At 43.7% G+C, this 20,617-nt stretch overlaps 1 protein-coding gene and 1 pseudogene across 2 annotated transcripts in view; both read right to left on the bottom strand.

Annotated features, from left to right (window-relative positions):
* Window positions 1–567: 567 nt before the first annotated feature.
* Window positions 568–4,743, bottom strand: LOC120063823 (annotated as a pseudogene).
* A 5,457-nt stretch (window positions 4,744–10,200) lies between these two features.
* The window catches only part of LOC120064390 (integrin alpha-6-like), a 33,010-nt gene continuing 22,593 nt past the window's right edge, over window positions 10,201–20,617 (bottom strand). The window contains exons 10-26 of one of the 2 annotated variants that reach the window (XM_039014938.1): window positions 20,423–20,512; window positions 20,241–20,302; window positions 19,947–20,116; window positions 19,711–19,854; window positions 19,459–19,574; window positions 19,181–19,340; window positions 19,006–19,092; window positions 18,835–18,914; window positions 14,355–14,432; window positions 13,545–13,647; window positions 13,277–13,453; window positions 13,056–13,148; window positions 12,860–12,976; window positions 12,655–12,753; window positions 12,394–12,519; window positions 12,089–12,223; window positions 11,426–11,539 (exon numbers count right to left, since the gene is read on the bottom strand). In XM_039014938.1, coding sequence (XP_038870866.1) covers window positions 12,116–12,223; window positions 12,394–12,519; window positions 12,655–12,753; window positions 12,860–12,976; window positions 13,056–13,148; window positions 13,277–13,453; window positions 13,545–13,647; window positions 14,355–14,432; window positions 18,835–18,914; window positions 19,006–19,092; window positions 19,181–19,340; window positions 19,459–19,574; window positions 19,711–19,854; window positions 19,947–20,116; window positions 20,241–20,302; window positions 20,423–20,512 — 1,810 coding nt within the window. In that variant the 3' untranslated portion in view covers window positions 11,426–11,539; window positions 12,089–12,115. Of the gene's footprint in view, window positions 11,540–12,088; window positions 12,224–12,393; window positions 12,520–12,654; window positions 12,754–12,859; window positions 12,977–13,055; window positions 13,149–13,276; window positions 13,454–13,544; window positions 13,648–14,354; window positions 14,433–18,834; window positions 18,915–19,005; window positions 19,093–19,180; window positions 19,341–19,458; window positions 19,575–19,710; window positions 19,855–19,946; window positions 20,117–20,240; window positions 20,303–20,422; window positions 20,513–20,617 lie in introns of both variants that reach the window. The other variant, XM_039014937.1, reaches the window with a different exon arrangement.

Below are 20,617 nucleotides of genomic sequence, written 5' to 3' on the forward strand. Positions count from 1 at the left end.
GTCAGTTCATAGGCCCACCCACTGGGGAAACAGGCCCAGCCAATCATAATGAGTTTTTCCCCACAAAAGGGCTTTATTACAGACAGAAATACTCCTCAGCACCCCTCACAAATGATCCCGCAGGTGAAGAAGCCAGATGTGGAGGTCCTGGGCTGGCGTGGTTACACGTGATCTGCTGTTGTGAGGCGGGTTGGACGTACTGCCAAATTCTCTAAAATGATGGAGGCGGCTTATGGCAAACCCCCCAAAAATCTATTTAAATTACAGGTTGTAATGCAACAAAATAGGAAATATGCCAAGGGGGTGAATACTTTTGCAAGGCACTGTATGCAAATATGAAAAAAAAAATAGGAGTTAATGTGTTTTTAGCTAATTTACATATAAGGTTAGAAAATGACATTTGATTAAAAAATATATTTTTTAAATAAATTATAAAATAGTTTGTAAGCTTTTAAATTATATCAAACACAACCTTATATTTTCCAGTGATGAAGACATGCGTGTCTCGTGATGGTGAGGCATGCAAAATGGGTCAACTTATCTCCTGAATGTTTTGTCATTCATGTCCAAAAAGTCCCTATCTGACCACTTCTTTTTTAATCAAAAGAAATACTGTCAAAAAAGTTATTGAATTCAAATGGATTTACTCTGCTATAACAAGTGACATACTCACTGTGCTGGTTAAGCAGCATCCTAATGGATATTCTGCTCATGTAGAAGCGTTCCAGGAAATACTGAACGTTCTGGCTGACGATGGGGTCTGTGCCATAGGTCTCCTTGTACTCCACAACCCCCTGGGCCATAGTCGGGATGACGTCATTGTGACGGTTTCGGATCTTTATAACAGCATCAGTGAAACTGTGTGAAGACCGAGACCAAAGGAATTATGATCCACAGGAGGAATGGGCCTACAATTACAGTGATGTGTTCATCCACAGGAGGAATGGGCCTACAATTACAGTGATGTGTTCATCCACAGGAGGAATGGGCCTACAACATACCACTTTACTTATTTCATATGTATATACTGTATTCTAGTCAATGCCACTTCGACATGGCTCGTACTAATATTTACATATTTCTTAATCCCATTCTTTTACTTTTAGATTTGTGTATTGTTGTGAATTGTTAGATACTACTGCACTGTTGGAACTAGGAAGACAAGCATTTCGCTACAGCAGCAATAACATCTGCTAAATATGTGTATGTGACCAATAACATTTGATTTGATTTGAATAACGAAACGTGATCATCGTCTTACTCATATGTGACTTTCTCATCATCAGCATCTTTCTCCTTGAACTCCATAATGTCTTGAAGACTTTACACGTACCCCCCCCCCCCCCCCCCCCCCAAAAAAAATTATCTCATACATTGGTGATGTTATTTATAGGCCTGTTGGAACATGCATAACAGAAGATGGGGGTTTAGCTTGGTGGAATCAGCCTGAATGCTGCGTTCACCATTCTGTTTTACTGAAGTGAAATAGAACGGTAAACACAGCGATCAGGCTGGTTCCCCCAGGCTAGAAGGGAGTGAGCTAGGCCTAAAATAAGAGTACTCACCAACTCTGTACCAACCGTACTGATGGAGTCTTTAGCAGATGATCTGGTAACAACCTGATCTCCTTCATTATGTACCTCACAGGTAGCTCCCGTCGCAGGAATGTAAACAATGTTTTCTCACATGCATTTTCACCAGACCCTGAATGTGAAATGGAACAAACATGACTGATAGGTTAGTTAGATGAAAGATATGAAACAGGTGAAGGAGCTATATAAAACAGTACCAGTCAAAAGTTTGGACACAACTACTCATTCGTTTTTCTTTATTTTTTACTTTTTTCTACATTGTAGAATAATAGTGAAGACATCAAAACTATGAAATAACACAAATGGAATCATGTAGTAACCAAAAAAAAGTGATTTTATATTTTATATTCTTCAAAGTAGCCACCATTTGCCTTGACAGCTTTGCACATTCTTGGCATTACCACTACCAGCTTTTTTATAATTTTTTTAATTTAACTAGGCAAGTCGGTTAAGAACAAAATCTTATTTACAATGATGGCTTACCCCGGCCAAACCCTAACCTGGATGACACTGGGCCAATTGTGTGCCGCCCTATGGGACTCCCAATCACGGCCGGTTGTGATACAGCCTGGAATCAAACCAGGGTACCTACTCCATATTAATGCCCAAGGTTTTGGAATGAGATGTTCGACGTGCAGGTGTACATACTTTCGGCCATGTAATATATATATATATACAGTGCATTCGAAAAGAATTCAGACCCCTTTACTTTTTCCACATTTTGTTACGTTACAGCCTTGTTCTAAAATTGATTAAATACATTTTTAAAAATCCTCATCAATCTACACACAATATCCCATAATGACAAAGCGAAAACAGGTTTTTAGAAATGTTTGCAAATGTATTTAAAAAAAACAACACTTTATTTACATAAGTATCCAGACCCTTTGCTATGAAACTCGATATTGAGCTCAGGTGCATCCTGTTTCCATTGATCATCTTTGAGATGGTTCCACAAATTGATTGCAGTCCACCTGTGGTAAATTCAATTGATTGGACATGATTTGGAAATACGGAGCAAAAACCAAACCATTAGGTCGAAGGAATTGTCCGTCTGACAGAGCTCCAGAGTTTCTCTGTGGAGATGGGAGAACCTTCCAGAAGGACAACCATCTCTGCAGCAGTCCATCACTCAGGTAGAGAGTTTATGGTAGAGCAGCCAGACGGAAGCCACTTCTCAGCAAAAGGCACATGACAGCCCTTTTGGAGTTTGCCAAAAGACACCTAAAGACTCTCAGACCATGAGAAACAAGATTTTCTGGTCTGATGAATACAAGATTGAACTCTTTGGCCTGAATGCAAAGCATCACTTCTGAAGGAAACCTGGCACCATCCCTTTGGTGAAGCATGGGTGGCAGCATCATGCTGTGGGGATGTTTTTCATCGGCAGGGACTGGGACACTAGTCAACATCGAGGGAAAGATGAACGGAGCAAAATACAGAGAGATCCTTGATGAGCGCTCAGGACCTCAGACAGGGGTGAAGGTTTACCTTCCAACAGGACAACAACCCTAAGCACACAGCCAAGACAACACAGGAGTGGCTTCGGGACAAGGCTCTGAATGTCCTTGAGTGGCCCAGCCAGAGCCTGGACTTGAACCCGATCAAACATCTCTGGAGACCTGAAAATAGCTTTGCAGCGACGCTTCCCATCCAAACTGACAGAGCTCGAGAGGATTTGCGACGGGATTGAGCCAGCCAGAGATGGCGCCCGGGGGTAACCACCTGCACCATGGCCCGTTAAGGCGGCCAAGAGAGCAGAGGGACCCATATGTGGCTTTCACCAGTTGATGTCCAGTGCAGTGGCTACCCAAGTGAGTAGGCTCCTCATAGCCTCTCCAGCTGCTGTGCCAAGCTTGTAGCGTCATACCCAAGAAAACTCGAGGCTGTAATCGATGCCAAAGGTGCTTTTGAATACTCATGTAAATGTCATCCGTTTTTTTTATTGCAATATGGGATATGTGTAGATTGAGGGACATTTTTAAAAATTCATTTTAGAGTAAGGCTGTTACGTAAGAAAATATGGAAAAGGCAAAGGGGTCTGATTACTTTCCGAATGCACTGTGTGTGATATATTTATATAGTGTACAAAACATTATAAACACCTGCTCTTTGCATGACAGACTACCCAGGTGAAAACTATGATCCTTTTTAATGTCACCCGTTAAATCCACTTCAATCAATGTAAATGAAGGCGAGGAGACAGGTTAAATTAGGATTATTAATCCTTGAGACATGGACATGCCCATTCACCCTCTGAATGGCAAGAAAAAAGATTTAAGTGCCTTTGAACGGGGTATGGTACTAGGTGCCAGGTGCACTGGTTTGTGTCAAGAACTGCAACGCTGCTGTGTTTCTCACACGCAACAGTTTCCCATGTGTATCAAGAATGGTACACCACCCAAAGGACATCCAGCCAACTAGACAACTGTGGGAAGCATTGGAGTCAACATGGGCCAGCACCCCTATGGAACGCTTTCAAGACCTTGTCGAGTCCACGCCCTGGCGAATTGAGGCTGTTGTGAGAGCATGGGGGGGGGGGGGGGTGCAACTCAATATCAGGAAGGTATGGCTAATGTTTTGTACACTGTGTATAGCCTGCCCTGCCACAATGACGTTAGCAATCAGTTGACTAAAAGCGTTGAGATTCAAGTCCGTTTACCGAAGTCCAAGAATTGTTTCATTGAGAGTGGTGAAGGGGAGAATCTGGAGTAGTAATCAATATGCTTTCTCATGAAGGAGGCGTTGCTCATCAAGGCCCTTACGATCCTCATTTTGACCGATTTAGCTCACATTCACAGTTGATAAACGGACGTGGATCGAAATGATTCAGTTCACGGCGTTTAACAGCTGCTTGCCCAATATTGTTGACAGTGCGGAATGTAGCTAGCTTTCATCACCTACTGTTTGCTAGTTTACCTAGCTTTCATGAATTTCGTTTCCAACCATAACGGTCCACAAAGTAAATTACGTTGGTGCAACTTGCAGGCGTATTTAGCTAGCGTGCTGGAGCACGTCTTCATTCAAGTCGACTGGAACTGGTTCGTAGCAGTTCCTAGAAACAAAGTTACTTTGCGTCAAACATATTTGTACATTTGACTTATCATACTGTCTAAATGAAACCATATAGCTTTAAGTTTTCTTGTGCTAACTTGCACGATGCATGCTAGCAGTCAAAACAAACACGAGCTTTCTTATTGGTCCAGGGTCCTTGACTTCACACGTACGTCACTTTAGTAGGCACGTAGAAGTGCCTGTTTTCTTTGAGCCTTAGATATTTAGAGACATGCTATGTCCACACTACTCACAAAAGGATGTGGAAACTGAGCTGCACTTACTATCCTCCTGCCAAATGTACGACCATATTAGAGACACATATTTCCCTCAGATTACACAGACCCAAAACAAATCCAATTTTGATAAACTTCCTTATCTATTGGGTGAAATACCACAGTGTGCAATCATAGCAGCAATATTTGTGACCTGTTGACACAATAAAATGGCAACCAGTGAAAGGGGAAAGGAAAGGGGGTTAAGTTTCACTATATGGATCACTCCAATATATTGGTATCACTCTGCGGCGGAGAGATACACCCGAGGTGAGGATTTACAGATTTACTCAAGGTGTACACCTGTGTCACGGCTGGGGTCCGCCCCTATATATAGACCCCATGGCCGCGACACACGTTCTCTTTTATTTTCTCGGCGGACGTCCGTATGATTTGAGGTACAAACTTTCCGAAGTTCGCTTAGTAAGTGTAATATCTTGCGTGGAAGTATACTTACCGGACGTACTATCTGGTCCCAGACCTGCTGTTTTTAACTCTCTAGAGACAGCAAGAGCGGTAGACATACTCTGAAGGATCGACTATGAAAAGCCAACTGACATTTTCTCCTGAGGTGCTGACCTGTTGCACCCTCTACAACCACTGTGATTATTATTATTTGACCCTGCTGGTCATCTATGAACATTTGAGTCATGTTCTGTTATAATCTCCACCCGGCATAGCCAGAAGAGGACTGGCCACCCCTCATAGCCTGGTTCCTCTCTAGGTTTCTTCCTAGGTTCCGGCCTTTCTAGGGAGTTTTTCCCAGCCACCGTGCTTCTACACCTGCATTGCTTGCTGTTTTGGGCTGGGTTTCTGTACAGCACTTTGTGACATCAGCTGATGTAAGAAGGGCTTTATAAATTAATTTGACTGATTGATTGATTGGCTGTTTGCAGCCTGGAGCAGCTGGCCACATGGCCAGCCCCTCTTGAGTGCTCCACTCGCTGCGTGCAGTTGATCTGTATCTTCCGCCCGTGTTTCGTTAACATTACACTAAGACTCCGTGTGCATTAATATATTGGTGGCTATTGCTGCCACAAACTGTAATTTACCTTGCACAACTTGCCGACTGGCTTGTTCTATGTGTGTTGTGAATTGCTTTAACATGCTTCTGCTCTCTGCTAACTATCCTGCAGGGTTTTTTCTTGTTCTTTCCCCTGCAGAGTGTGAGTATCGTGGTGGGCTTTCCACTACGTTGAGACATTAACTTTGGAGTTCCTTAAAGGGCGTTACTCCATATGGTTCTGTTTTTACTGCTTGGATATTAAACCGGTAGGGAATATTGCAGGTGGCGTAAAAAACAAATAAATCAAAATCCATTACCTGGTTGCTGTTTTTTGTCTGCCTGTTTTTCCCACACGGGTCTTCCCCGGTTTTTGCAGAGGTACTGGGTAATTTACCCCTCACCGGTTCCTATTCCTCCAAGCGGGTCACGACATAAGCTCTCCCAGGGTGTCGAACCCCTGTTCCATGGCCTTGTTGGCTTGGTTGAGCCTATGGCTTCCCTTTGTGACAGGTGTGACGATGTCAACCGTCACCACCATAGGGACGTACCTGGGAGACCCAGGTGCTCGGTTACATGGACCTGAGGGATGCATACTTCCATGTTCCTGTTCACCCAGCTCATTGGCAGTACCTCCGATTCACTTTCGAAGGGACAGCTTACGAATTCATGTTTCTTCCCTTCGGCCTCTCCTTGGCACCCCGCACTTTCACAAAGTGGATGCTGTCCTGGCACCTCTCACGTCCTGAGGATTGTTGATCCTCAATTACCTGGACGATTGGCTGATTTGTTTCCCGACCAGGACCCAGGTTCTGTCAGACAGAGACATGCTCCTGATCCACATCGACAGGCTGGGCATTACTGTAAAGGACAAGAAGAGTCATCTGACGCACACCCAGAGGGTGGCCTTCATTGGCATGGAACTGGACTCAGTCCTCATGAGAGCACGCCTGCCCACCAGAAGGGTTCAGGGGATCTTATCTTGCCTCGACCACTTTCGGCAGGGGTGGGTGGTATCCGCCTGACCTGCCAACGCCTGTTGGGCTTGCTGACGGCGGCCTCGTTGCTGATTCCTCTGGGCCTGCTCCATCTCCGGCCTCTTCAATGGTGGTTCAACTCCCACCGGCTGCACCTGAAGTGCCACTGTCACCACCAGCTGTGGGTGACCACACAGGGCCTCAGGGCATTGAGGTGGCGCTGTCGCTCCTTTCTCTCAGGTGGGGTGGAGATGCTGAGGATGTGCCGCCGGGAGCTGGTCAGCACAGACGCCTCCCATCGGCTGGGGGGGGTGTGACCAAGGGCCGGTCGGCCAGCGGCTGTTGGCTACCCCCTTGGAGCGGCAGGCACATCAATTCACTACAGCTCTGAGCTGTACTGCTGTTCCTGTGGTCTTTCCTTCCACATCTGAAAGGAAGACATGTCCTGGTGAGAACAGACAACACCACAGTGGTGGTTTACATCAACCATCAGGGTGGACTGAGGTCCCACTGCCTCAATCTTATAGCACGGGAGCTCCTTCTCTGGGCTCAGGGAAGTCTAGCGTCTCTAGGCGCAGCACACGTACCTGACATCCTGAGTGTGGCAGCGAATATGCTCTTGAGGGAGGACCCGCCACCTTGGGACTGGAGCCTACATCCCCAGGTGGTGTAGCACCTGTGGGACAAGTTTGGTAGGGCGCAGGTGGACCTGTTGCCTCCCTGGACAATGCACACTGCCCCCTGTGGTACTCCATGTCGGAGCCACCAGGGCCTCTGGGCTTGGATGCTCTGGCTCATGATTGGCCAGGGCTGGAGCTTTATGCATTTCCCTCCTTTTCCCCTGATCCAGGCTGTGCTGGACAGGACCAGGATGGCAGAGCATCGTCTGCTTCTGGTGGCCCCATACTGGCCCAGACGACCCTGGTTCAGCCTTCCCCTGTCCCTGTTGTGTGGGACACCTTGGCAACTTCCCCTGAGACCTGACTTGCAGTCTCAGGCCGGGGAACTCTGTGGCATCCGAGGCCATACGGCCTCAGTCTGTGGGCTTGGCCACTGAACGGCACCAATGGTCCATGTTAGGACTACAGGAGGGTGTAATGAACACCATGCAGAATGCAAGGGTGCCGACTACAACCGCGGCATATCAGTTGCCCTGGTGGTTGTTCTGCTCTTGGTGCCGTTCGTGGTATTGAGGTTGTGCCCGAGTTATGCGGCGTGCAGTATGTCATCCAATACCTGCAGTCTTGCTTGGATGAGGGCTTGGCAGCCTCTACACTGAGAGCGTATTTGGCGGCAATATCTGCCTGCCATGTGGGGTGGATGGACAGGCCAGTGGGGCGCCATCCCTTGGTCTCCAAGTTTATGAAGGGGGTTTGTCACCTGCGTCCAGCTAGGACCCGCTCAATGGCGAGCTGGGATCTGAATGTGGTCTTGGCAGCTTTGGCAAAGCCGCTTTTCGAACCGTTGGAGTCTGCCTCCCCAAAACACCTCTCTATGAAGGAGGTTTTCTTGGTCGCGATTACTTCCATGTAGAGGGTGGGTGAGCTCCATGCTCTTTCAGTAAGTTCTGAGTGCTACCGGATAGACCCCGGGGGGAGGAGTATGTCTCTCTGCCCCAACCCTGCATTCCTCCCGAAGGTTCTGTCAGACAGGCATGTGAACATCCCTTTTATCCTGTCTGCTTACAACCCCTCCAGCAGTGGCGGGGGAGTCTGGGCCTCCCTCTGGCATGCTGTGCCCTGTGAGGGCACTGGCTGCCTATGTGGAGCGGACACGGTCAGTGAGAACAACAGACCAGCTCTTTGTCTGCTATGGTGAGAGCCCAGCCCCCAGGACTCTATCTTCATTGTAAAGGGGTTAAACACTGTTTCCCATGCTTGTTCAATGAACCATAAACAATTAATGAACATGCACCTGTGAAACGGTCGTTAAGACACTAACAGCTTACAGACGGTAGGCAATTAAGGTCACAGTTATGAAAACTTAGGACACTAAAGAGGCCTTTCTACTGACTCTGAAAAACACAAAAAGAAAGATGCCCAGGGTCCCTGCTCATCTACGTGAACATGCCTTAGGCATGCTGCAAGGAGGCATGAGGACTGCAGATGTGGCCAGGGCAATAAATTGCAATGTCCGTACTGTGAGACGCCTAAGACAGCGCTACAGGGAGACAGGACAGACAGCTGATCGTCCTCGCAGTGGCAGACCACGTGTAACAACACCTGCACAGGATCGGTACATCCGAACATCACACCTGCGGGACAGGTACAGGATGGCAACAACTGCCCGAGTTACACCAGGAACGCACAATCCCTCCATCAGTGCTCAGACTAACTGCAAAAGGCTGAGAGAGGCTGGACTGGGGGCTTGTAGGCCTGTTGTAAGGCAGGTCCTCACCAGACATCACCGGCAATAACGTCGCCTATGGGCACAAACCCACCGTCGCTGGACCAGACAGGACTGGCAAAAAGTGCTCTTCACTGACGTCACGGTTTTGTCTCACTAGGGGTGATGGTCGGAGTTGTATTTTATCGTCGAAGGAATCAGCGTTACACCGAGGCCTGTACTCTGGAGCGGGATCGATTTGGAGGTGGAGGGTCCGTCATGGTCTGGGGGGGTGTGTCACAACATCATCGGACTGAGCTTGTTGTCGTTGCAGGCAATCTCAATGCTGTGCGTTACAGGGAAGACATCCTCCTCCCTCATGTGGTACCCTTCCTGCAGACTCATCCTGACATGACCCTCCAGCATGACAATGCCACCAACCATACTGCTCGTTCTGTGAGTGATTTCCTGCAAGACAGGAATGTTAGTGTTCTGCCATGGCCAGAGAAGAGTAAGGATCTCAATCCCATTGAGCACGTCTGGGACCTGTTGGATCGGAGGGTGAGGGCTAGGGCCATTCCCCCCCAGAAATGTCCGGGAACTTGCAGGTGCCTTGGTGGAAGAGTGGGGCAACATCTGACAGCAAGAACTGGCAAATATGGTGCAGTCCATGAGGAGATGCACTGCAGTACTTAATGCAGCTGGTGGCCACACCAGATACTGACTGTTACTTTTGATTTTGAACCCACCCTTTGTTCAGGGACACATTATTCCATTTCTGTTAGTCACATGTCTGTGGATCTTGTTATGTTCATACAAATATTTACACATGTTAAGTTTCCTGAAAATAAACTCAGTTGACAGTGAGAGAACGTTTATATCTGGCCTAATCTAATATATTTTGACCATAGATATGTAAAGCAGAAGGAGGAAAAGGAGTGAAATACTGGTACAACTTCCATACATTTCTCTATTTATTGCAATTTGCACAGTATTCAAAACATCTGAATTGAGGAATGAATGAATAGCCAGTGATTTCCCCCCACTTTTTTTAGGTAGGGCTACTAAATTTTTCTCATTGATCACCATTCCATAGCAATATCCCTTTGAATAGCTTCCATATAATGAAGTCTGATACAGAGGCAATCACATAAAACATACATTTAGATTTAAATGTTAACAATAATAGTTTAGTTGCACCTCTTATCACAGTGAACCTATGTGAGAACAACCAATTTGGAGTGTCCAAACTCCATCACCTGGACCTGGCCATAACTACAAGTAAACAATGATGCAGGTTATTCATCCACAAGATCCAAATGTTTCTGAAATCTGCATTTTCGTGCATATATTGTGTCATCTTCAAGACCCACACATCCTTCAAATACAATTAGCTAAACAATAATCAGCATTTTATTGCTTGTTGGCTCCAGTTGTCCCAGCTGCATTGCTATTAACTGAAGCATATCCCAGTACAGGGGGATAAACAAAGGTATGGTGTGAATCATAGTTTTAACTCAAACTCTTAACTGACATAACTGATTATATCTAATAGCGTGTATTGAAACAATATTATTTGCTTAATACCTGTAGCTACTTTTTAGTCTGTGTAGCACTAGAAAATCATCAGTAACATTTGCCCTTACTGAAAAGTAACCTTTAGATTTAAAAAAAGTATTTGGCCAATGCATTTTGTTTAAGATAATGACTAAAATAAAAATACAGTGTGCTAAAGTATTTAAATATATACAAACATACAAAATGTTCCAGTCTATACAGTACAATAGATTGGACAAAACTGACCCCCCCCAAAAAATATTATCTTCAGCTAAACATTGGATTGAAACTGTTTATGCTCAAAAAAAATAAACAGTATCAGTGGCAGATAATTTATTTAAAAAGTCCCAATTCAGAAAAAATGAATTGTAAGATGTGATGCTTCTCATTTCCTCAGGATAGGACACAGTTTTGATCTGAGAATCCTTCGGGAGAATAGAAAAAGTATATTTTGGAGTTTGCTTCACAAATGCAGTCAATGGAGTTTAGACTGTACAAAATAAATAACTAAGATCAATGGGTTCGTGACACTGGGATGTTTAGAAAAACGGGAGATTCTGGTCTCTGACAGCATCCCAACAGTCAAGTGTCTTATGAGTAGTTCACATGCTCATTCCAGCTTGTCATCCACTGCTTTTTCTCAAAGGAATCCAGCTTGGCTTTCCGGTCTTTGAACTGATGAGCCTCTTTCCTTATCCGTACAGCATGGTATCTTGGAACACTGTCATCATGTTCGGAACGTTTGAAAAATCCACACTGGCAAGAGAAAAGCAAAGATAATTATTAATTCTGCATTTTATAGACTTGTATCAACCTGAACATGCAAATACAACACACATACTGCTCAAGCAAATCAGAGAGGCAATCCAAAGAGAGTTTTGTGTGAGAGCATGCTTCGCATGGTAAGAGTAGTATTCAAAATAGCATTTCCAAACAGCCAGGCTGACAAAGCAGAAACCTATAAAAATTAAGAAACTTCAAAGCACACAAGAAATAGTGGTTGATAGGTGTGAAATGTAGGAAAATGTAATAACTGCTCATTGGGGGGGGGGGGGGGGGGGGACGACATTGAACGCTGACCTAATTCAAACACACATACATGAACAAATGTCTGAACACCCTATCAAAGCTTGTTGAACATACTCCAATTGGAATAATGATCAATTATAGTACAAACTACATTGGTCTATGTATGTGTCTCTGACTTTTTGCACTTGAGACGTGCGGAAGTAAGCATTTCCTTTAAAGCAAAAGTGAGTTAGTGTTTAAGCCCACACGCCATGCTGACTGCAATGCCCATTTTACCCCAGGTCTGAGCGCAGAGATCGGGCACTATGCCTCAGTAGTGAGTTTCTCTTTATCAGAGGCCTGAACATGGATCTGAGCCTTGTGATACGCTGCATCGTACTGGTCTTGTGGGGCTCTCTTGAAGAAGCCACACTAAAGGAGAGCGAGGGTGATGAATCATTCGGAAACAATATGAGAACATAGATATACTATAATACTACCTGAATGAATAATGATTCAATGTTGCATGTGTCTACTAATAGCTCAGAGTACAATACAGTGAATATGTTGGTAAATGTGTTGCGGTTGAAGACCATGCCTACCTTCCAGAGTAGAAACACTAGCAATGCCAACATCAGAATACCAGCCAGGACAGCCACAAGGATGATCCACCATGGAACGCCACCATACTGGGTTACTGCCTTCTCTGGAAACACCGTGACTCTCACCTGCATGGGTACAAGAAGAAACAGTCGGTTTATTTCGATTTGTTACACATACATTCTAAAATTGTATTGATCAGTGAAGGTGTCATTGTGTGAGTGGATGATAACGGATGTCAAGAGTTCTTCTGTGCCACACACCTGAGTCTCAGCATTCCTGAGAACCATATTCTTTGCAGGAGCATCAAGGCTGATGGAAGCTTTCACAATTATATCAAGATAGTTCAAAGAGGCATAATTCTGTTTCAAAACAAAGGCTTTCAATGTTAGAGAATGACTGAATTAATCGTATCTGCTATTTAGGGCTATTTTGAAAAGCAAATAGCACAGGCATGTTGTTTCTCACCTCAAGGAAGGTAGCGTTCCACAGACGGCATCGCAGCGCAATCACTGCACTACTGTCCAAGCCCTGTAGAGGGCACTTGATCACCACACATCTAGCGTCATAGCCATTGCCACACATCTGAGGAACATAACCTTTTGTCAGACGGACAACGTGTCATTATTGATCTATTTTTAAATGCAAGTGAAAGTGTGTTTACCAAAATCTTGTGCTTTTTTTGGTCCAATAAAGTAATTTTGCCTCCAGATTTTTTGCCTCCAACTTCCCGCTTTGTCCTAGATGTGCTGGACTCCTAAAAAATAAATAAAGTCATCACAAGTTAGTGATTCAAACTTGAATGTCTTAACGCTTAATCTCTTGCCGATTTTGCTTTTCCACAAATGCATCAAGTACAGTGAAACTTCAGTAGGAAAGTATTACCTGAATGTGTTTGAGAGAGTTGATCTCAGTCTCTGGGGAGCAGGGGATCTCTTCCAGGCCAGTACTGCTGATCTTAACCAGATATAACAGCCATTTCCCATCCACATTCTCTTTGGGCCACTGGATGTTCAACGAGGCTGTGCCAAAGGACTTCAACGGCTTACCCAAATTGATTATCTGGAGGTATAATATTAAAAAATGTTACATCACGGTCAAACTCAGACAAAGTGATATTGAGAAACTGGGATAAGCAGACAATGATAATTACCTTAAATTCATAATCAATCAAACTGCCGATCTCCTCTTCTGTCTTGATGGCACTCTCTCCTTTCACATCACCCCCAAAATACACCTGGGAGGGTCTCGCAACTCTGATTGATAAACAAACCACATATTAGTGGACTACATTTGTATTCATTATGGATCTCCATTAGCACTCTTTCTGGGGTCCGGCGGAATTAAGGCAGTTATACAATTTTAAAAACATTACAATACATTCATTACAAAATTCACAACACACTAAGTGTGTGCCCTCAGGCCCATAATCCACTACCACATATCTACAACACAAAATATATTTGTTTGTTTGTGTGTGTATAGTGTGCATGTTATCATGTGTGTATGCATGTGTCTGTGTGTGTTACTTCACAGTCCCCGCTGTTCCATAAAGTGTATTTTTACCTGCTTTTTAAATCTGATTCTACTGCTTGCCTCAGTTATCTGATGTGTAATAGAGTTCTATGTAGTCATGGCTCTATGTAGTGCTGTGTGCCTCCATAGTCTGTTCTGAACTGTGAAGAGACCTCTGGTGGCATGTCTTGTGGGGTATGCATGGGTGTCTGAGCTGTGTGCTAGTATTTTAAAAACCGACAGCTCGGTACCTTCATCTTGTCAACATGTCTTACGAAAGCAAGTAATGATGATGTCAATCTCTCTTCCACTTTGAGCCATGCGAGATTGACATGGATGTCATTAATGTTCGCTCTCCGTGTACTTTTAAATAAATCAGATCAAAAAAGTATTTGAAATCGAGTTGATGCAGTAGTCAACAAGTGGACATGTTAGAAACACTACTTACCCTGCAACAGAAAGTAACAGCTCAATCACTACTTTAGCCTTTGCTTTCACTCTTCCCATGTTGTCCTGTGTACTGGTCCTGAAAGTAGAGAAGTGACACATAAGTGTTTGTTATCCTCTTAAAATGTAACGGCAAAATATAGATTTCCGCCTGAAATAGACATACCCAAAAGTAAGTGCTGTTCGTGTGTAATTACATGCTTCCGACATGCAGAAACTTTGTATATTTGGAAAGAAGACATCTGGGAGATGAGGAAATGATTAGAAGATCGATAGCTTACACAAGAACAAGCACACACAAAATGTGTTTTTATTGTTCTTTTGATGGTCATCTTTCATTGACCATCTAGCTATAAGTGAATTATTGATGACTAGAGCTGGAAACACATCAGATGGCTTCCACAACATGTGAACAATATCAGAAAAAAATAGGCTTGATAGACCTGACAACTAGAAATGGGCAGATGTTTTGGTGTCAGGTGGTGTCAGGTGTGGTCACGGGACATTTCCAAGTGTCCCTAAACCTCTCCAAAGTGGCATATGTCTGTAAATTAGATAATTCCAGTGCTATTACATATTTGCAATCCCTAAATGCTATTTGTTCAGTATAAAAACTATTTCTACCATATCAACCTCACTTCAAACATTGTGGTGGTGTTATGGGTTAGCCCGGGTACAATTCAGTGTCCTTTCAACCTCTCCAAAATGTCTGAATGTGGTAATTGCACTGTTTTTGCCAAATGGATGTGCCTTAAAGTTATTGTTAACTATAAGAACAACATTTCTACAACACCAACGTCTCTCAAACATTGTGGTGGTGTCGGGGGAGATAAGTGTTTTTCCAACCTCTCCAAAGTGCCTGAACGTTTAGCCTAGGCATATCCAATGTATTGGTCCCACATTCAAATGAACTGTTTACAAAAACAATATTAAAGCAACATGTATATATAAAATGTATTCTGAAACACAAACTTGGTTACGCATGTGTCCTTCACTAGAAAACGTGCAAAAATAGAAAGAATAGAAACTATTTACAAATGGCATTCGTGTTCGTTTTTACATCCCAGATGATTAGATTTCACCATAGCTTGTGCATGTCAATAGTCTTTGAAGCAGTCCCTCTCTGCCAGGAAACAAAAAGTGATCTGGCATTTCACCCCCCCCCCCCCCTAATTGGGACCATAATTCAGCCATTTCCAACACCAGCTGCTCTCAGAAGGCCAACTGGGAGAGAGGGTTTTGACCTTTTGCTTTGGCCATCTGCTTGTGGAGAATGAAAGCATTTACTGTAGCAATGTCCACAAAGTGGTAAACAAAAGTCTTATACCACTTCCTGGTCTTGTGGAGGACCTGGTAGTAGCCTATCAGAGCATCAGATACGACACCCCCCATGCTGTCATTGTAGTCCTTCACAGAAACGGGGACATTCTTCCTCACCCATGCCACATTAGCATTTTTCACCCTCCTTGAGACATGGTTGTTATTAAATGCCTTATGCTGTGTGGTGAGCATGGTTACTTCCATAGTGTCTATCCATTTGACAAAAAAGCAGCTTATTAGTCCTGATCCAACATATAGTACCACTCTTCGCTGTCTTTGTCATGCCGTTTACCTTGGTCTTAGGGAAACCCGATTCAGTTCGGATGAATGGTGCCACAAGCCCTCATTTTCTTTTTCAAGAGGTCTATGAAAAGCATGGGACTAGTATAAAAATGGTCCACAAAGAGCTTGTACTCACTGCCAAGTAAGGGGAAGTCCATCAGCTGCATAACAGAGTCATAACTGAGGCCCTTCCCACTGGGTGTGATCACCTTGCCTTCAAAGATGAAAAAGTTTCACGTGTAGGCAGAGGCTGAATCGGCACAAAGAGCTTGTAGCCCCATTTGGTTGGCTTATTTTTCATATATTGTTTCAAGCCAATTCGAGCTTTTGAGGCAACCATGCGCTCAACTACAGATAGATTTTGAGCAGGCTGGAAATAAGTTTTGCATGTCTCCACCATATCATGATAAAGGGGCTTGACTCTTACAAGACGATCATACCCTGCAGTCCCTTTCTTCTGGTCATTCTCCTGATCTTTTTGTGGGTCACTCATGTGAAGAGCACAGTTGATGACCCAGAATCGGTTTTCACCTACGATGGAGGTGGGGAACTCGAACCGATAGAGTGGGGACTTGCTCCAGTTGTCAACTAGTCTTGATACCTTTACCAGTCCCATGTAAATCACCAAGGACATGTAGTTGAGCATGTCAGTCATTGTGACAGGTTTCCAAGACATCTTCCTTCCCCCCTGCTGCTTCTTGTCGGTATTTCTAATTAGTGTTCCCAGTACAGAGGTGTTAAAGTAAAGCTGAAACAGCTGTAAGGGTATGTTTCATCACTAACCAACTGTGGGCCTTCAGGTCGTTTGGGTTTAAACCTAAATTGTTCTGGCTTCTCATCATCCTGAAGGACTGTATAGCACCTGTCCTCAGTTTCATCTCCCTCTGTTGTGCTGCTTCCACCGCCTCTCCCTCTGCCTCTCCCTCTTCTCTGTTGAGGCCTAGATCTCCTCCCTGCCTCCGCACCTCCAGATGAACTTGCAGAGAGGGGAGTGGTGCCAGGGCCTGCAGTGGGGGTGGTTGGAGTGGAGTGGGGCCTTTGTCGAGTGGTGGATTTAGAACCATCAGACGGGGTAATTGACATAGCAGTGGGGGGTGAAGACCTTCACCGGCTGGGCGCTTACTGGGAAGGGTGGCTCCCAAACATCATCATCCAAATCCTCTGCATCTTCCACTCTGTGGGGAATAAAATAAATGGATATTTTGTTGTAAGACACACAGAATTACTGTTGACTAATTACTGTTGACTGTAAAGTAAAAACACCAAGCCTAAATTTGATCTAGACAGTGACTCACAAAGATGGTGTAAAGCACACACAATGCAAACAGTAACACTTTGGAGACAAAGGTAAAGGTGAGAACCACAGAGAAAGTGAAAGGAAAAGGGGGATGTCTTCAGCATTTATAACCCCTCTGAATAAACAATGGCCATAAGAGTTTAGTGGCCTCTCCAGATTTACAAGGATGAAACTTAGAACAGCAAACAAATATGAAACATAAACAATCGCTACTTTGGAATTATATAACATTGAAATTACTTGTTACTTAGGCCTATGTAAACTAAATCCAAAGCACAAAAAGCAGACAACTTATAAAAACTGAAATACATCTAGTAAATTAGCTATGTAAAGCCATGGAAATAATTTACTTACAGATCTAAAAGTGGATCGAATCCTTCTAGAAAGCAATCTTCGTCGGCCGAGTCGAAATCCTCGTTGTTCAAATCGCTCCCCTGATCCGAGTCCAACTCCAGAATTTTATTTAAAACTTCTATGTCAATATACTTATTCATAGCGCCTTCTTTTTAGGTTCCTGTTAGATATATTTATTTTAGTTACTTCACTTCGACATCCTTTTTATTTTCTCGAGAAGCCATTTTTTATGAAAAAGCGATTAAATATGTTTACAATGTAATGTGGCGTGCTTGGTACGTCTCGTCCTCTGAGCCAGGTAGCAATTGTTCGCATCACGCAAAAAAGGTTCTAGACCTTGCTTTGTCCCACCCAAGTAAACTGCATATCCCTTGAAAGCGTATCTCATTGGCTACAAGACTGTCATGTTGTCATAGTAGCCAATCTCCCGTGTAATGGATGCCTACAGCGCGTAAGCAGGGAACATATTTTTGATACGCAAATATAGTCACTCGGTAGACATTCGATGTTGCCATTAAGTCATACATCATCAGATAACATTGGCTGGATTTGTTTCTACCAACCTACAGATTAATTTGATACCCCCCCATGTAGTTATAGCTCAAAAACAGACCAAATCGAAGCTTACCTTGTAAGATGTTTGGTGAAAACGTTGTGTAAAACACACATTTTGACTCTCGGGGCTAGTGATCAATAACAGTAGGTCAGTCAGACAAATAAGATATCCTAATAATCTGTGAAGCCCCGGATTTCGGTGTGTATCAACGCATTCCTTGTTTATTTTGTTCATGCTTCACAACGCTAACTGGCAAGTAGCCTAGTGGTTGGAGTGTTGGACTTGTAACCGAAAGGTTGCAAGATCGAATCCCCGAGCTGACAAGGTAAAGAAAACAAAAACTGTCGCTCTGCCCCTGAACAAGGTAGTTAAACCACTAGGCCCTCATTGAAAATAAGAATATGTTCTTAACTGACTTGACTAGTTAAATAAATAAATGTCAAAAATAGCGTAGCGTTCAACCCTTATAAATGTGTATGCCCATATATGGTATTAAGTCACACCAAAGATTTAAAGGTACAAGATACTGGCCAAGATACTCAGCTTTCCACAGACACCATACTTTTGCAGATAGGGGCTACCGTTCTCATACCAGACTGAATTGAAGAAAAAAGGATTTATACAAGGCCACCAAGTCAATCACCTTTGTGAAAAAATAATAGTGCTACTTACGTTTGAAGCTGAAGGTCAATATTAATTTCTGCAGTATTGAGAGAGATACCAGCAGTGCTCAAGATTATGTAGAAGGTAACCTGGAAACACATTGCATCCAAATATTTCATAACATTCACCACGCGTGAGCCACACAATGACAGAATAATAAAAATACTGTGCATAGCCTACCTCTGAATCTCTCTTGAATGGATTCCCCAGTTCACACTCTGTTTGGGAGCCATTCTGATTGGCTAAACAGAGAACCGGTTTATCCCTCTGGAGAACAAGAACTCATTACAATGTTATTACTTGAAGGATAGCAAAAATTTGGCATGCTGAAATAAACCAGAGTCACTTCACTTACTGTCATTTTCTGAGAGCGGAAACCGGAGTATGAGAGAGCGTTTGGGAAAATCCCCACCAGCTTAGCCTCATGGGCATCATCCCCATTTCTGTTTTTCACTGTCACCTCCAGAGCTATGTCCTTCTGATCACTGAGGGATATCACTGGTAGCCCATTCTCCCTGGATAAAAACAAAACATTGCCTTATACCTCTTCCTCTTATTCATGGTTTTCTTTTCCAAATCTTATCATGAAAGTCCCAGAATGTATATGCACTAAGAATGTTTGTTCATACTCACATAGGTAATGGGGGAAATATATCTTGGTTGAGCTCTTTGGAGCAGAATCTGTACTCCAGTTGTAAGCTACTCTGGCAAATATTATCATTTCCGCATCCCTCCTTTAAGAAGTTCACCTGTAATGAAGCAAGATCAAGCTTATTTTCAATGCATCTGACAGTAAATCCATTCTAAACTTTACTGAATTCCAATCACTCTGAGACATTCAATGACATCATGAATCATGTGTAACAGTTGGGAAATGATGGTTACCTCAGTGACGACCTTACTTGGCTGGGAGTTGTCAAGAATAGGCACAAGCTGGGGGAGAGCGTTCTGCCTCTTCTGACGCTTGGTACCCTGGATTCCCAATGACACCTCAATGGGAATACCATGCAGCTTGTCCCTAATGTTATCCTACAGACAGAGAAAACAATGATGTGCACCATCTCCCTTCTAGCTATCATTCTAGAATCCCAAGAGGGTTAGAAGAATACCAAATACTATACCTGCAGTTTGATATTTGTCTTAGTGCAAGCTCTTTTATTTTGTCCCCGTAGGTCCAGAGTTCCGGTCGATTGGAAGTCCTGGTCGGTGCGAGACTTGTTGAGGAAGAGGATCCTAGAGGGAAGCCCTTGCTTCCTGCGATCTGCTTCAGCCTCAAATGCATAGCGGATAGCTGTAAGGAAACATTCCAGAGCAACAGTATGTATTACGTAAGGACAAAGAGATTCAGGACTTTCAGGGCTATGACAAATTATGCCAATTGGGCTGAGGTGAAAGAAGAGAGAGGCTTCACTTACTTAGTTTTGGGCTGTAAGATACAGGGTTTGCTTTATAGGTGAAACATGCCTCCACGGTCAAGCTATAGACAACAAACGGATTATAATTCAATTGTGTTAATAGGAAACAAATCTACAGAAGCGCAAAGATGTCAGACACATTTTCAAACATGAGTAGTCATCAAATCCCATCAACACCTTACCAGATGCTGTTGCCACAGGTTTTCTTTGTGAAGTCAATTTCCTTTGGAGTAATTTTGACATCCTTCTTAATGCTAATAATTGGCCTTGCCCTAAAAAAAAAGAGTTGTTACGTGAGTTGTTACTGTATGTGTTATCGTGAAATGTATTTGTGAGGTCGTAACTGGATTGTTGTAGATAGCCTAACAAGATCATTA

The sequence above is a fragment of the Salvelinus namaycush genome, chromosome 19, assembly GCF_016432855.1.
Source record: "Salvelinus namaycush isolate Seneca chromosome 19, SaNama_1.0, whole genome shotgun sequence".
NCBI lineage: Eukaryota > Metazoa > Chordata > Actinopteri > Salmoniformes > Salmonidae > Salvelinus > Salvelinus namaycush.